The sequence below is a fragment of the Pezoporus wallicus genome, unplaced genomic scaffold (assembly GCF_028554395.1).
Source record: "Pezoporus wallicus isolate ANWC-B61680 ecotype Strahan unplaced genomic scaffold, APGP_CSIRO_Pwel_v1 scaffold_3294, whole genome shotgun sequence".
In the NCBI taxonomy this organism is placed as follows: domain Eukaryota; kingdom Metazoa; phylum Chordata; class Aves; order Psittaciformes; family Psittacidae; genus Pezoporus; species Pezoporus wallicus.
Genome location: NW_026635478.1, coordinates 15,350,525 through 15,364,952, shown reverse-complemented (window position 1 = coordinate 15,364,952; position 14,428 = coordinate 15,350,525). Strand labels below are relative to the sequence as shown.

At 41.4% G+C, this 14,428-nt stretch overlaps 2 protein-coding genes across 2 annotated transcripts; one reads left to right on the top strand and one right to left on the bottom strand.

The window, feature by feature from the left end:
* Positions 1–3,990, bottom strand: LOC130610112 (oxidized low-density lipoprotein receptor 1-like). Its single transcript, XM_057429722.1, has 4 exons — positions 3,578–3,990; positions 1,740–1,891; positions 462–580; positions 1–190 (listed from the first exon to the last, which is right to left on the bottom strand). The coding sequence occupies exons 1-4, from the start codon at positions 3,819–3,821 to the stop codon at positions 28–30; spliced, it is 678 nt and encodes a 225-aa protein (XP_057285705.1). The 5' UTR covers positions 3,822–3,990; the 3' UTR covers positions 1–27.
* A 6,458-nt stretch (positions 3,991–10,448) lies between these two features.
* Positions 10,449–14,180, top strand: TMEM52B (transmembrane protein 52B). Its single transcript, XM_057429764.1, has 5 exons — positions 10,449–10,934; positions 11,578–11,621; positions 12,308–12,346; positions 13,299–13,465; positions 13,902–14,180. Exons 1-5 carry the CDS (start codon positions 10,887–10,889, stop codon positions 14,150–14,152), a joined length of 549 nt encoding a protein of 182 aa, XP_057285747.1. The 5' UTR covers positions 10,449–10,886; the 3' UTR covers positions 14,153–14,180.
* Positions 14,181–14,428: the final 248 nt, after the last annotated feature.

Here is a 14,428-nt window from a genome sequence, read left to right as displayed (position 1 = left end):
ACTGGGCTCTCTACAAAGCTCTGCACCCTAGTGCCTGTCTGAGTAGCTCACTTGCTCAACCATCACAGGATCCACCACCTTCTCACAGACGTAAAATTTGTATTCACCGCACCGTGCAGTGTCTATGTTTGCACCTTGAAGCCACACACAGTCTAGAGAAGGACTCGAGCTGGCTCGTTGGATCTGAAACCTGTGAAAAAAAAAAAATAGCAGAGATATTCATCAGCCCATGAAAAAATCACAGGCTGATACAATAATTCCTGACTGCTGCTACCCATTTGACCCATAAGTTCTCTGCTGGGGGCTTGCCTAGGTTGATGAGTGAATGATGTTGGGGAACCTGTCTGCTGACAAGCAGGCAGGGCAACAGGCCATTACTGAGTGGAAGTTAAAGGTTGCTGCTTCTGACTCAGAACAAATATGCCTGGACATGGTCTGCTCCCATCTGTGTAAGGACTTACAAATCAGGGGAGAAAGCTGATCCATCCTCCCACAGCCAGGTCCCCTCGGCTCTGTTGCGAGACAGCCCAATCCAAAAAATGGAAGAACTGCGAGACAGTGCTAATCGCATTATGAAGTCCTGTGGGGAAATTCAGAGCCTGTGGATCACATCCCTGCTTCAGTCACAACAGCATATGATTTGGAAAAGCAGAGAGGCAAATGAAAGTGAGCTGCTCACACCTGTTTCCCCAGTGAATCTGGGCCCTGCCTTCTACTTCTGGCCATCAGTGCTGTTTTGGACATAGGGAAAATGAACCTCCTAAAAGCTTTCATAGTTCTCAGCTAAAACCACAGTTCAGATGAGATAACCAAAGCTAGAACATAAGCTGGGTAATGGGTATAGGATAACAACTTCCTTCCAACGCTCTGGTTGCATAAGCCAGGCAGGAAAAGGCCTTTGAATCATTTGCTATCCTTTTACACAAGAAATTCAAAATACAGACAATAAAACCATAGAGTTCAAGACATAATCATAGAATGGTTTGGGTTGGAGAAAGACCTTAAGATCATCTAGTTCCAATCCAGATGGCTCACATTAGACCATGTCGCCCAAAGCTCTGTCCAGCCCGGCCTTGAACACTGCCAGGGATGGAGCATTCACTTCTTTGGGCAGCCTGTGTCAGTGCGCCACCCTCACAGTAAAGAACTTCTTCCTTATATCTAATCTGAATTTCCCCTGTTTAACTTTGAACCCACAACCCTTTGTCCTATTGCTGCAGTCCCAAATGAAGAGACCCATTGCCATCAAGGGTCTGGGTAGAACTTCCTTTGCACTCAAGAGCTCTTCTGGTTGTGCTTTTTCTGTTACTTCACCTACAATGTAACAGTCAGAAAAAGATACAGATCCTCTTCTGCTCATATGGGAGCAGATGCCAGGGAGCTGGCCAAGCTGGTGAGGTTTCTAGTTGTGGACAGGCTTCTGACATTTGCTAAATAGCTTGCCCTAGTAAGAAAACAGAAGAGTTGCCAACCAGTACTACTAGCTCAGTTATATTTGCCCTGAGGTGGGACGGGATCTAGACATAGACCCAAGTTGGGTCTCCTGTGAAGCCAGTAGAAAGGCACCAGGGAGGGTGCAGCCACAGTACAGGCAGGAGGAATCCAAAGGGGCATGCTCAGTTTTTGTCCCTGGTCCAGCACACACATGCCATAGCATACTGCACCAGTGGAAGGATGGAATGGCTGCCTAGGCCACAGTAAAATGAAGACTGTAGAGAGAAAAATATATATATCTTTACCAGCTTTTCCTTACTCTCTATCTTAAGAAGTCTGGACTCCAGAGCCGAGCATTTTGCCTTGCTTTCTTGACAGGTTTTCCATTCCTCTGAAAAGAAGTAGCAGTTCTCCCCGTACTGTAGCCAGTTCTCAGGGCAAGGAAGACATTTATGTCCTTAAAAACAACGGAGTACCTGATCAGGTTTGTCAGTGACAGCAATCTCTAGTGGTCTAGTGGATCCCTGCAGGATCACTAGAGCAGTGCAGAGCCTATCACAGAGGAGCAACAATTCCTCCTTTATTCTGCAGATAAATTCACATCTTCATTGGAGACTTAATAAATCCAGTTGCCAGAAGACCAGAAAAACATTTCTAAATGAAAATCAGAAAAAAACAAATAATAAAGATTTTTTTGAATCTGACCAGGAATCCTGGAGGTGCTGGTAAAATACAAATAGAGGAAATTCTGGAAGGTTGTGCCATGTGCACGGACATGGATCTAGGTGGATGTAAAAAAATCCCTAGACTTTCAGTCATATGGGTGCATCTCTGTTCATGTGAACATACTTTTAACCTTGTTAACATAGAATCAGAGAATCATAGAATGGTTAGGGTTGGGAAGGACCTTAACAGCTAAGTGCTTTACAATTCAATTTATTCTTTAACTTTTCTTATAGCATTTCATGCTTGCTGTGGATTCAGTGTGCAGATCTTGGATAGGGATAGCCAGCCAAAGTGAAAGATGAGCCCACTGTTGTTAAAGAAAATGCCTTTCAGACAGCTGCACTCTATTCTGCCACATTATTCTGTTAGCTGCCTGTTGAAACCCTGAGTAGTATTGAAGCCAGGAGGAACTCAAAATGTTGGATTTTTCTTTCACTCCTGCACCATTTGGGGAACTCCATTTCTAGCTGGAAACCAAAATAATTGCAAGCAGCAAGAAAGCCTGTCAGCTAAAGTATTCTGAAGACCTCTGGGAACTGGGTCCCAACCATAGGATGAATCATGTTCATGGCTCTCCAGTTCACAGGACCATTTTATACTGTAGCAAACCAGTGCCAGCTGGGAATTTCAGGACTTGATGCTGGATGGCAATAGGTAACAGCACAGTGCACCTGACTTTTACAAGTACCTTATGGTTTGTGTTAAATTGAAATGCAGACATCTACACAGATGATAACCTTGCCACTCTCTCACAAGATGCTAATTTATTATGATCCTTTACCCTCTGCAATATGATAATCCATGATATTCAGCTTATACATCATTAAAGTTTCACATCATTATTTTGCACAAGAAAAAAGAAAAAAAAATTACCTTCTGCATAAAGTCTGTAAACTGTTAAAGCCAGTGATTACAATCACATTTGGTAGAGAGCAGCAGTACTTACACTGCTGCACCCACTACTGCATAACACAATGAAGCTGTCTTCAAAGCTTTCCAAACAATTAAAGCCAGTAGGAATTTTCCATCAAAATATTTTTACTATAATTTCCTGAAACCAACTGTGAAAGAAGCAGCAGTAGCATCAATGAATCATCAATTAATTAATTCCTATTAGAAATACTTGGGTTTTGTTGTTGTTTTTAAAGTGTCATAATTGTAGTATTTTCTGAATTAAAATAGTTGGTTTGAGGTATAAACCATCTCCATTATAAAAATTTGATAAACATACTTCAGAAAGACTGATGCTTAAAACAATTATCAAAATAGAAATGCAGCTTGAAGTTTTTTTTTAAATTCAACCATTCAGGGTTATGTTAGAGATTTGTCCTTCCAGTATGGTTGACAGAAAAAGAAAAAGAAATCAATCTGCGTCTACCATAAGCAATACAAAGATCATCTTTCCACCACTGTGTACCTCTGCGGGTGGCAAGTTGCTTTACAGTCTCTGTCAAGTTCAAATTCTGAGCCTGGAGGAGCTCTAGCTGCTGGTTGAGGCTTTCCACAATTGCCTTTTGCAGGGTGAAGTTTTCATGCCTTTCATGCATAAGGTGGGAGACCAGGATGACTTGAATCGCAGCAAAACAAGAAAGAAATTGTTCCATTAATATTAAAGCTAAACTGCCCAATGCAACCTGAATAAACTTACCAAAGACACACATACCTCCCCATAGCTGAATATACCTGACCTACTTACAGTTTGTGCACACCCATAAGCATGACATAATACATCCCAATTTCAAAGACTGGGAGGTCTCTTGAGTGGGTAAACTCTTCCAGCAAGGGCCAGGTTTTTTGCATCATTAATTTCCTAGGCTAATCCTCTTCCTTAACCAATTTCCTAGGCTTTTAGTTGCTCATACTGAACTCTGAACATTCCTTCTGTGACCATACTTACACTTGGCAGCCAAGACTCCTGCAGCTGCCATTGAACTTAGGCAGAAGACCCCAAGCATCACTGTAGCCAGTCGCCAACAGGAAGATGGGCTGGGGCAATCTGAGGCAGACAAAAAGAAGCAAAGGCAGCAAGAACAGTAACCTCTCATCTTTTTTTATCTGCAGATCCTATGATGCACAAGACAACATGAACGGCAGTCAGTCCAGTGAATTCCTGAGTTTCAGACTGGTGTGCAGTATTACATTATGAAAACTGTCCCCTTGTTAGGCCATTGCCAGTCCCCCAACTCCTTAGCAGCTGGGGGCTGTAAATGGAGCAAGTCATGGAGACTAACTTAGCCAGGATCTTTCCAGAGAAAATGAACTGGACAAATAAGGCTGAACAGCACAGAATTTCAGACATGGGGAAAGAGCATCAAGGAAGTATTTGTGCTTACAACATGGCTGAAATTTTCATACGTAGCCAGATATCAGGGTATTTTTACTTTTGAGTGCCTAACCTGCCAAGAAGGAATGAATTCATTGTTTCAGAAAATAACCTCAGAAATAGTCACCGGTGAAAGCCAGGCCCCTGTAAAATAACCTGAAACTAGTGTATGTAGATGTGAACAAGACACAGATTCACAGAAACTGTCTCACACCTGGAAATGCACACGCCCATTCTTGCAATATGGGCAAATGCAAGTGCCCATGTGAATTTACACAGACCCAGAACTCAGGGGAAAGGACTGCTTCCAATTTATGACTTTTGTGTTCTTTTATTAGAGCCCAGTCTCAAATGTCAGTAGGAATACTAATATTATGTTGAAGTCACCAGCAGAAATAGCAGCATATCAACCTGTGGTATTTCTGCATTTTATTCCCTGTGTTCCCTAAACCTTTAACCAAAGAACCCTACTAGATTACTGGGCATTCAGGTTCAGCTTCCAAGGATAAAACTCAAGGATGCCCTAAAAAGTGGAAATGAGATAATCACTGGCTAGTCAATAAGGGGAAATTTCCCTCAGAAAGAGTTTTTTAATCTACTAGATAAATTCAAATTTATCAAATTCATCACCAGACATTTAGTCAGGCTGGAATATAATATTCCCATTGCTTTGCCACTACCTTCCACACTGAGCAGCCCTAAAGCACTAATGCAAGCATAAAGAATATAGCTTTGCAATCAGTCACATTCCTCCCTTCCTCTGTGAAGTTATGTAGCATAATTTTTATGATTTTAAAGTACAAAAAGGTATTTGTCCATCTATTCATTTCCTTGAGAGAAAACATCTTTTTCCCTGGCATTTACTTTCAGTTTGTCAGATTTAAATGAGTAAAGCTGAAAGACTTGCAAATTCCCTTTGGCAGATACTTCATTAAATTCCAGGAGCTGACACTTAATGTCCAAATGGAATATGTCTATTTTTACTTAACTGTATCCCACAACCTTATTTATATCTCTCCTCTCAAATTGGAACAGTTTTTCACATTCTCCACCCTTCTATTCCTTTTAATCTCCTGCTTTCTTTCTTTTCTCCCTCCAATTTCTTACAAGATTGGAATCCAAAGGGCTCCCAGGAGCCAGATTCTTCTTGGTAGGTGACATCCTCCTTTGAGCACCACATCAGAAATGTTCTCCAAGGTGAGAATTTGCCTTGGAGAGAACTCCCCCTTCAGTACCACCATTACCTTTTGCTGTGGCAGTCTGGAGCTCCTGGTCCTGAGATTTTTCCAGTGTCATGAATTTCAGGTCTGCATAGGTCACTTCTTCACTTCTCATTTCTGGTGAGGTTACATGAGAATTCAAAAGTTTAATTAGTCCCACAGGAGAAATAGGGATAATCTGATCTGGCTGGGATGAAGCGAGCCATCAGTGTCATTGAGAGCTAAGAGAGTGATTCATGCAAAAGATGAATGTTGCTTTTTTTTTTTTGCTCATGCTAAAGGATTTTAAGACGCAGTGATACTGGGGGTTGTTTACATGCAGCAGAGTCCCAGAATAGTATTTAAATCTCCTCTGCATATGCAAAACTTCAATGGGGCATGGAAATCTTACAGTTCTCAGTTCCTGGAACAGATGCCTAGAGTTCCCTAATTTGAGTACATCCTTTCTGTAAGAAAAAAAAAAAACAAAACAACAACCCACAAAATAAAAAAGAAGGGGAGATGTGAAAAGGAAATTACATTAATTTTTGATTGAGTCTAAACAATTCCTTGAAGTTTTTCAGTAGCAGGAGTGTTTGTTTCCTGGGTTTATTATACAGTGATAAATATTCAGTAAATTCAGTGAGAAGGGTTCCTTGATTCCTCAAGTGGCACAGGAGAACTGGTGCCAAAATGAAGTGAGCAACATCCTGATACCCTTTATTTATTGTTTGTAACCACACACATCACGTTTGTCTTAATGGGGTATCACACTGACCTGTCACAGTCATTGCCCATTCCTAGGACACAAAGAAACTAATCCGGGTTTCCCATCTGCTGTTCCAGGTATGACTGCACTGCAAAAGGCAATAAGCTGAAGATATCTCCTGAACTAATGGGGAGTCTGGGTAGAAAATTCATGCACCAGAGTATGATGCTGTGCTCCTGGACTTGCTCTGGGCTGGAAGTAGTCTAGGCACAGGCACGTGATAATCACTGCGTTTAGCAAGAGTGATTGACAGAGCATAGCAGCATACCATTTCCTCTAGGGCTGGTGCTGCATCCAGGAAGGGATGTCACCTTTAGCACTTGCACCATACTCTTTGGAAATTTGTGCACTAGGAATAAGATGGAGAAACTTAACTGGTCCTACATTTCCTGGTATTTCTAGGTTTGATGGCAAAATGACAGGAATGAAATCTGAATTTTAAGTTTTACTTCATATGGCTCTACTTCACACAGCTCCAGAACTGCTGCTCTCACCAGCTGTCAACTCAGGAACAAGCATGAGCACAGAACACAGCCCTCCAGCACGACACCTCACCAGGGCTTTGCTAAGCCCAGGCTACTGGAGATAGAGCTCCCTGGGTACCGGGCAGAAGACATTCACTGACTTATCTTACCATGGAAAAAGCAAGTGCAGTGACTTAGACTCTAGCATTTGGGCAGACAAATAGAGACAAATAAATATTAATTTTCAGGATTGCCTTATGTTGCCTTCAATGAGCTGCATAAGGCTCATTGGAGACAGAGATTTTGATACCTCTGTCACATTTTCTGTCAAGGAGAGGTAACCCTTATGTCCTACATATGTCCAGTGTGGAAAGAGCATGTGTGCTGGTTTTGGCTGGGATAGAGTAAATTTTCTTCATAGCAGCTAATATGTGGCTATGTTTTGGAATTGTGCTGGAAACAGTGTTGATAACAGAGGGATGTTTTAGTCATTGCTGAGCAGTGTTTACACAGAGTCAAAGCTTTTTCTGCTTCTCACCCTATCCACCAATGAGCAGGCTGGGGGTATGAAGAAGTAGGGAAGGGACACAGCTGGGACACCTGACCCCAGGGATATCTCATACTATATGACGTCAGCATATGATATGGGATATGCTCAGCATATAAAGCTGGTGGTAGAAGAAAGAATGGGGGGGTCTGTTCAGTGTGATGGTGTTTGTCTTCCCAAATAACTGTTATGCATAATGGAGCCCTACTGTCCTGGAGAACATCTGCCAGTGATGGGAAGTGGTGAATGAATTCCTTGTTTTGCTTTGCTTGTGTGTGTGGCTTTTGCTTTACCTATTAAACTGTCATTATCTCAACCCACGAGTTTTCTCACTTTTGCTCTTCTGATTCTCTCCTCCATCCCACCAGGCAGGAGTGAGTAAGCAGCTGTGTGGGGCTTAGTTGCCAGTTGTGGTTAAATTATGACTGCATGAAATGTGGGAGGGAAGTGTTCTGCTACTTTATGCACAGTTTATTGAAAAAGGATTTGGTTTTGCTTTGCAAGAAACAAAGCCCTTTTGGATTATTAACAATCAGTGTAAAATACATGAAAGCTTTGATAATCATGTGTCTTACATAATAGATAATAAGTAAGGTGTCTTACTACACCTGTAGAAGTATTGAGGGTTCTTCTGGGCCCCACATGTGTTTCCATACTTTATATTTCTAAATGTCCATGGGGAAGCATTGGGGATGACTAATCAAGCTGGCTCTAGTAGAACACTCCTTTGAAGAGTAACAGGGAACAAGCAGCAATTTCTCAACAACTTCTGAGAGCAGTTCAACAGCAGTTTTTCAGCTCATTAGGAAGCTTTGCTCCCAGTTAAGATCGTGCTACCTGTGAAACGAAAATTAAACTGGCTTGAGATGCATCCCTTGATGCAACCAGAAGAGGGAAGCAGAGAGGACACAAGTATTTTCTGTTCAGACCATAATCTGCTTTCTCTGGCATCCAAGAAAGGATATGTTCAACTCACAGACTATGGAATGGACTCTAAGATTTTAAACAAAAACAAAGAAGAGAGTAAAAGTCAGTGATGAGATATTTTTGTTTTAGCAATTCTCTAAAAGTCTGATCACTTTTTTTAAACCTTTTGAAAGGTGGTAAGGGGAAAATATGAAAAAGTCACTTCAATATAGCATAAAGCAAATAAAGATAGACTAGATATAATTGAGGCAAAATACCAGGGTAATGTGAAGAAATTTAAAGCATTCTTGAATGATAGCCTAGCAAGGCCATAGGTGGATTACTGGAAGCACAGTATTAATGGCAATGCCCTAGGAATAGGAAAAGAGTGATCAGTAAGATTCATCAAGAATGAGTTATGATATGCACTTAACAGGAGGGGTCACTATTTTATGTCACACTAATGCTTTTTCTTTAGAGAAATTTTTTATCACTTTATCTGATATTTCTCCAGTTTAATCCTCCTAGAATTTGAAATCCTTATGAATTTCAGGTAAAAATCAAGTGATAATTTACTGAATTATCACACTGACATTAAAAAGGCCCGGAAAAACATTGTAAATTTGCACTTTCTTTCCATATTGAATCCTACTAGTTTTAAAAGTTATACCTATAAGAAAGGCTACTTTACAGTTCTGCTGGGTCTTTTCTTCTAAAACTCTTCTAATACACAAAAGCATTTAAGGAGAAAGACAAAGAAGGTGAGAGACAAAAACAGTATTGAGCAATTCTCATATAAATACAAAGCAAATACTTCATGTTTCTGTTTCTTATTTGTCCACTAGGTCTCAGAAGCCTTCTTCTAGTAACTGAGTGGGATGGATGAATGGATGGATGGATGGATGGATGGATGGATGGATGGATGGATGGATGGATGGATGGATGGATAGATGATAGATAGATGATGGATAGATAGATAGATGATAGATAGATAGATAGATAGATAGATAGATAGATAGATAGATAGATAGATAGATAGATAGATAGAAAGAAAGAAAGAAAAACTCATGCTAAGGGATGTTTATACTGCACCACTGCTTTTATAATTAAAGAATGGTAAACTTTTTTTAGCCTGCCTTGAGAGAGTACATTATGTTCATGAATCCATTGGTCCTGCTCTGCAACTCTAAAATGCATCACCAGGGCTAATGATTCACCAGTTTAATGTGAATGCATTGTGACTGCAACACGGGGCAACAAGTTTCTCTAGTTGCTATCTTGCCCTTAACATATATTAATGTACCAGTCCCAGGTGGTTCCCAAACACAAATAGTAACCCATTACTGCAGAGCATTTTCTTTCTCTCTCAGCTATTCGAAAGAGAAGGTGAACACAATTATATGCATGTAAATAACACTCTGAATAGCCATGAGCTGTAACAGAAAACTAAAGCAGCTCTACAGGAGAGAAAATTAATGGTTCATTGAATGCAGCCTACTAATTATAACCAGCTGCAGGACAAATAGTGTCCAGGTCAACATGTATTCCCTGTAATGTACACCACTCACTGGGACTTGGCTGGCCATGCAGGAAGTTCAGGTAAGAGGGATGGTGGAGGAGCCTTATAATAGGAGATACAAGATGTGTTGCATATGCATATATATGTGTGTGTGTGCATATGCATACATATATGATACAACCTATGATATATATGCACAGATGTGAAAAAAATAAATGCTACAGCTGAACCTAGGACAGATATGTGCATATCTGCTGCATTCATATACACATATATACATATAACTCTCCATATAAAATGCTGTATATAATTATTATATTGAAAATTCTTTCACTTCAGCAGGAACACCTTGCTTGTAACATGCACTCTGTATGTTGACCCTACGGCTAAAGTCAATAGGTTGGATCCACAAAGGTGGGACACCGTGAGCGCAGGGACAGAAACGGTACTGCAGGAGGGAAAGGAATCTAAACTTCATTTAAACAGGTCAGTAACATGACCTTCAGTCCACCTACCCTCAGGGTATGGGTGGGGAGATGAATAATTGGGAATGAACAAACTCAGAGACCCTTTCTGCTCACAGAAGGGAAGGGTCAGGTCTGCAGAGATCTCATGATGCCCTTCACTGAACTAGTTCAACATCTGAAATAAGAACTTGTAGCGACCGCTTTTCTCCTGATCTGACTGGAAGGCTTTAGAGATCTCTTCAAAAGAGGGAGAGAAGCAGGCCCAGAAAATAACAAAAGGAGACAAACAGAAACAAACATGAATTGCCAGTGACAAAGAGAGAAAGCAAAAACCTGAAGGGCAGAGAAGAATAGACCCAGAGGAGGAGAGGAAGAGATAGAACAGGAAGAAGAAACTGGCCTCAACACACAGTAAGAAATCTGCTCCTTCTTCTGATCAGTGGACTGGTGAGGAAGAACAGAAACTAAAGGACAAGAAGACAAAGAACAGCTTGAGACACCAAGAGGCCACTGAACTACCAGCCCTACAGGGATGCATAGCCCAGTCATGATATGCTTTGGTTTAGGGTGTTTCTTATGGGTAAGTCGCATCTCAGGTTCCTTTTCATGGGATCTCTGCTCAGTTATGAAGTTACCTTAGAAAGACGGAGGATCATTAGCAATTGACAGTCACAATAATTTCCCTGATGTTAGAAAGAACTAGACATATAAAAGGCAGACATGCAGAAAAGAAGAATATTTGCTGCTATTCCAGAGATGATAACACAGAGATCAGGGTATCCAAAGAAATTAGAAAGATAGGAGTGCTGGAGGGTCTGAGCAGAATTCAAGTCATAATATGAATAAATATGCATATATATATATATGCATATATAATATGAAGCAGGACATTTAAAGGTTCTTAATATTTGAGCATGAAGAAGGATCTACATCTGTAAGGGGAGAGGGAAACCTGTGGTGAGCGTGAAGATAAGATGGGGTGTGTGCTGGGAACAGTGCTAAGTCGGATTTTAATGACTACAGGAAGTTAAGATATGAAACAATGCAGTTGGTATCACAGTTACTTCAAAACTACAGCAAAATTTCTGATGCATACAAAGAAAGATAAATAACAATAAGTCCTTACGGTAGGAGATTCAGACTGGTAACGATCCAGGTAACAAAGCTGTATATGACAAACTTAATTCACACTATTTGTGTCTTGTTTGGTTTTCCCCTTCTAGTTTTCCCAAGTCAGAGGTGAGGAAAACTGTCTCAACACTGAACTGTGAGTACTTGTCTATTTTACACTTTTTTAAGAAGACAATTACAGACAAAAGCAATAGTAGACGTCACTGTTATGATGTGATGGCTGACAATGTGATGTCTGCAGCTTATTTAACTGCAGCTACTGAAAACTCACATAAAATCTCCATCTCTTTGAATATGAAGTGTATTAATTACTATTTTATTGAACAACATACTGATCATGCCATACTGTTCCTGCTACCTATTTGTGTAACTGTAATAGTTAAGAGCTTTCTGGTGTCATTTTGATTGGCTGAGATTATGAATTTGGAATCAACTGTTCCTTGAAAAAAATGGTTTGAAATATATTGCTTTAGTGAATATTACTCCAGGGAATGTCATTTGTAAGAATAACAGAAATTATATTCTGACAAAAGCAAATGTGAATGCAGATCCCTAAGTTTTGTAAACAGACTTGGGCAGGCATAAATATCAGGAGAACAACAAAGAGATAAAGCCAAACAGAAGGGAAAGTCTATCAAGGAGATTGGTGAGGTTGGTCAACTCTATTCTCCACGAAGCACAGTAAGTTTCTCATCATTGTGCCCTTTAGAAGGTGGATGGTAATTAAGGAGCACGGGAGGAACCTGAAGAGTGTATGATAGAGATCCTCCCACATATTTTGTATTCTATGGCTAACTATTTATTGTACCCTCTCCTCCTCAGCTGTTCAGGTACGGAGTGGGACCATCTGTGGTATATCTGGTAAGATGGCATACATTTACTGTAAAAATCTGCATCTCTGGGCAATTCCAGTAGCAAACAGTGGGATTAAATGTGACCTGCTCAAGTGTGATGCCACCTCCCACTTTTCCTTGGGACGCTCTAACAGTCTGCAGTAGCAACGCAACCCCTTACATATCACATTGTCTTGAACAAATCTTGATGTGCCAGACGCCTTTTTTATTCCACATATTAATTTAGTCTGATTAACAATGCCAGTAAATAATTTGTGGCACAGTGTGCCCTTTAAAACACCCATTTTAAAAGTAATTTTAGTCCGATTCTTTAGTAATTCTCATCAGGATAAGATCAAAAGAGACGGACATCTACACGGCTTCATTGATCAGTATAGCCAGCAGATTGAGAGATGATTTTTCCTCTCTGCTTGTCACTCATGAGGACACATATGAAATGTGTAGTCCAGTTTTGGTCCCCCAGTACAACGGACATGTTGACAAACTGAAGCAAGTCCACTGGAGAGCAAATAAAATAGTCACAGGTCCAAAGGACATGACATATGAGGAGGGTCTGAAAGGACCAGGTTTGTTCAGTGTGGAGGAGGCTAAGGGAGCAACCTAATTGCAGTTTTCCACTACCAAAAGTGGATCTTGAGAGAAGATAGAGCCAGAGCCTTGTCAGAGATGCCCCTGCAGAAGGACCTAAGCTGACTGACTAATCTACATACAGGGAAAATCTGATAAGACAGAAGAAAAACATGCTTCCCCTCAGGATGGTGCAGCACTTGAAACAGGTTCCTGGAGGGCATATGGGATCTCCATCCCTGGAGACTGTCCAAACTCTGCTGGACAAGGCCCCAGATGACTAGACTTTACCTTGCATTGAAATTATCCTTGCTTTATGCAGGGAAAGACATTAAGAGGTTCCCTGCAAATAAAATCTTTCTGTCCTAATCCTGTGTCCTCTCCCTTTCCAGGCTGGTTGTGGTGATTGGTGGGCTGCTGCTCCTGTGTGGCCTGCTTTCCATATGCATGAGATGCTGTTTTCATTGCCATCACACAGGAGAGGAATCAGGTCCTCAGCCCTATGAGGTTACCGTCATTGCTTTTGATCATGACAGCACCCTCCAGAGCACCATTACCTGTGAGTTGGCTTTGACAGAGGCTGGGGACCTCCGTCCACCCTGAAGTGAGGGCCTGCACTGACTGCAGCACCCCAAGGCTGACAGAGGGAATTCATGGCAGAATGCAGGGCAAGCAGCATCTGTACATAGCACAAATTAAGGTGTTCACCAGACTTCATGTAGCAAATGCAGCCAGATAGTGAATCAGCTGTGAGACATGTTTGGCCGGAAATGGGGCAGCTAAGAGCCTTGGTGGCATTTGAGGAAGGACTGATTGTGGGATGTTGCTGAGGAGTGTTCAAACGCACCTCTTTTAGGGAAGAAAGAAGGGGCAGGAAAAGTCAAACATTTAGGTTGTGGGGAGAGAAAAGCCAGTGTGCTGCAGATATATTCGTCCTCCTCTATCACATGGTGCTCTCAGGATGAGGCAAACAGCTTTTGTCTCCTCCCTTTCAGCTCTCCACTCTGTGTTTGGGCCTGCTGCCAGGAGGATATTAGCAGTGGCACACTCCCATAACGCTGCGCAGGGAACACCATCCCTCTCGGCATCAGACACTCCTCCAGTCTACGAAGAGGCTCTGCGCATGAGCAGATTCACAGTTGCCAAGGCAGGGCAGAAAGTGCCAGACCTGGATCCAGTGCCAGAGGAGAAACTGCAGGCATCTGCAGAGGGCAAGGATGCCCAGCCAGCCCTCCCAGGACACTAGTGCCTGTTTCTACTGAATGGCAAATAATACAGAACTGTTACATGCAGAGACTAATTTTTCTGAGCAGGGCTAGGAATATCAGATTAGCTTTCTTAGTCTAATGAGAAAGGGAAAAAGACTAAAAATCCATATATTTTCAGATCCAACATATTTTGGTGGCTTCTTTTGACACTTCCTTCAGATAATTAGCTATTGACATTCTCTATGTCCATTTATTACATACACACATCACAACCACCACAGTTTGCACAAATAAGCAGGGAGCGGGACCAAGGT

Excerpts from the sequence above, each read along its gene's own strand:
- LOC130610112 (XM_057429722.1), bottom strand. The coding sequence starts at position 3,821 with ATGTGTGTCTTTGGTAAGTTTATTCAGGTTGCATTGGGCAGTTTAGCT. Across the intron at positions 581-1,739 it reads TAGAGAGTAAGGAAAAGCTG|GACTTCATAATGCGATTAGC; the intron begins GTAAAGATATAT and ends ATTTCCCCACAG. Across the intron at positions 191-461 it reads TCAGCTTTCTCCCCTGATTT|GTTTCAGATCCAACGAGCCA; the intron begins GTAAGTCCTTAC and ends TTTTTTTCACAG.
- TMEM52B (XM_057429764.1), top strand. The coding sequence starts at position 10,887 with ATGCATAGCCCAGTCATGATATGCTTTGGTTTAGGGTGTTTCTTATGG. Across the intron at positions 11,622-12,307 it reads AACTGTCTCAACACTGAACT|CTGTTCAGGTACGGAGTGGG; the intron begins GTGAGTACTTGT and ends TCTCCTCCTCAG. Across the intron at positions 12,347-13,298 it reads GACCATCTGTGGTATATCTG|GCTGGTTGTGGTGATTGGTG; the intron begins GTAAGATGGCAT and ends CTCCCTTTCCAG.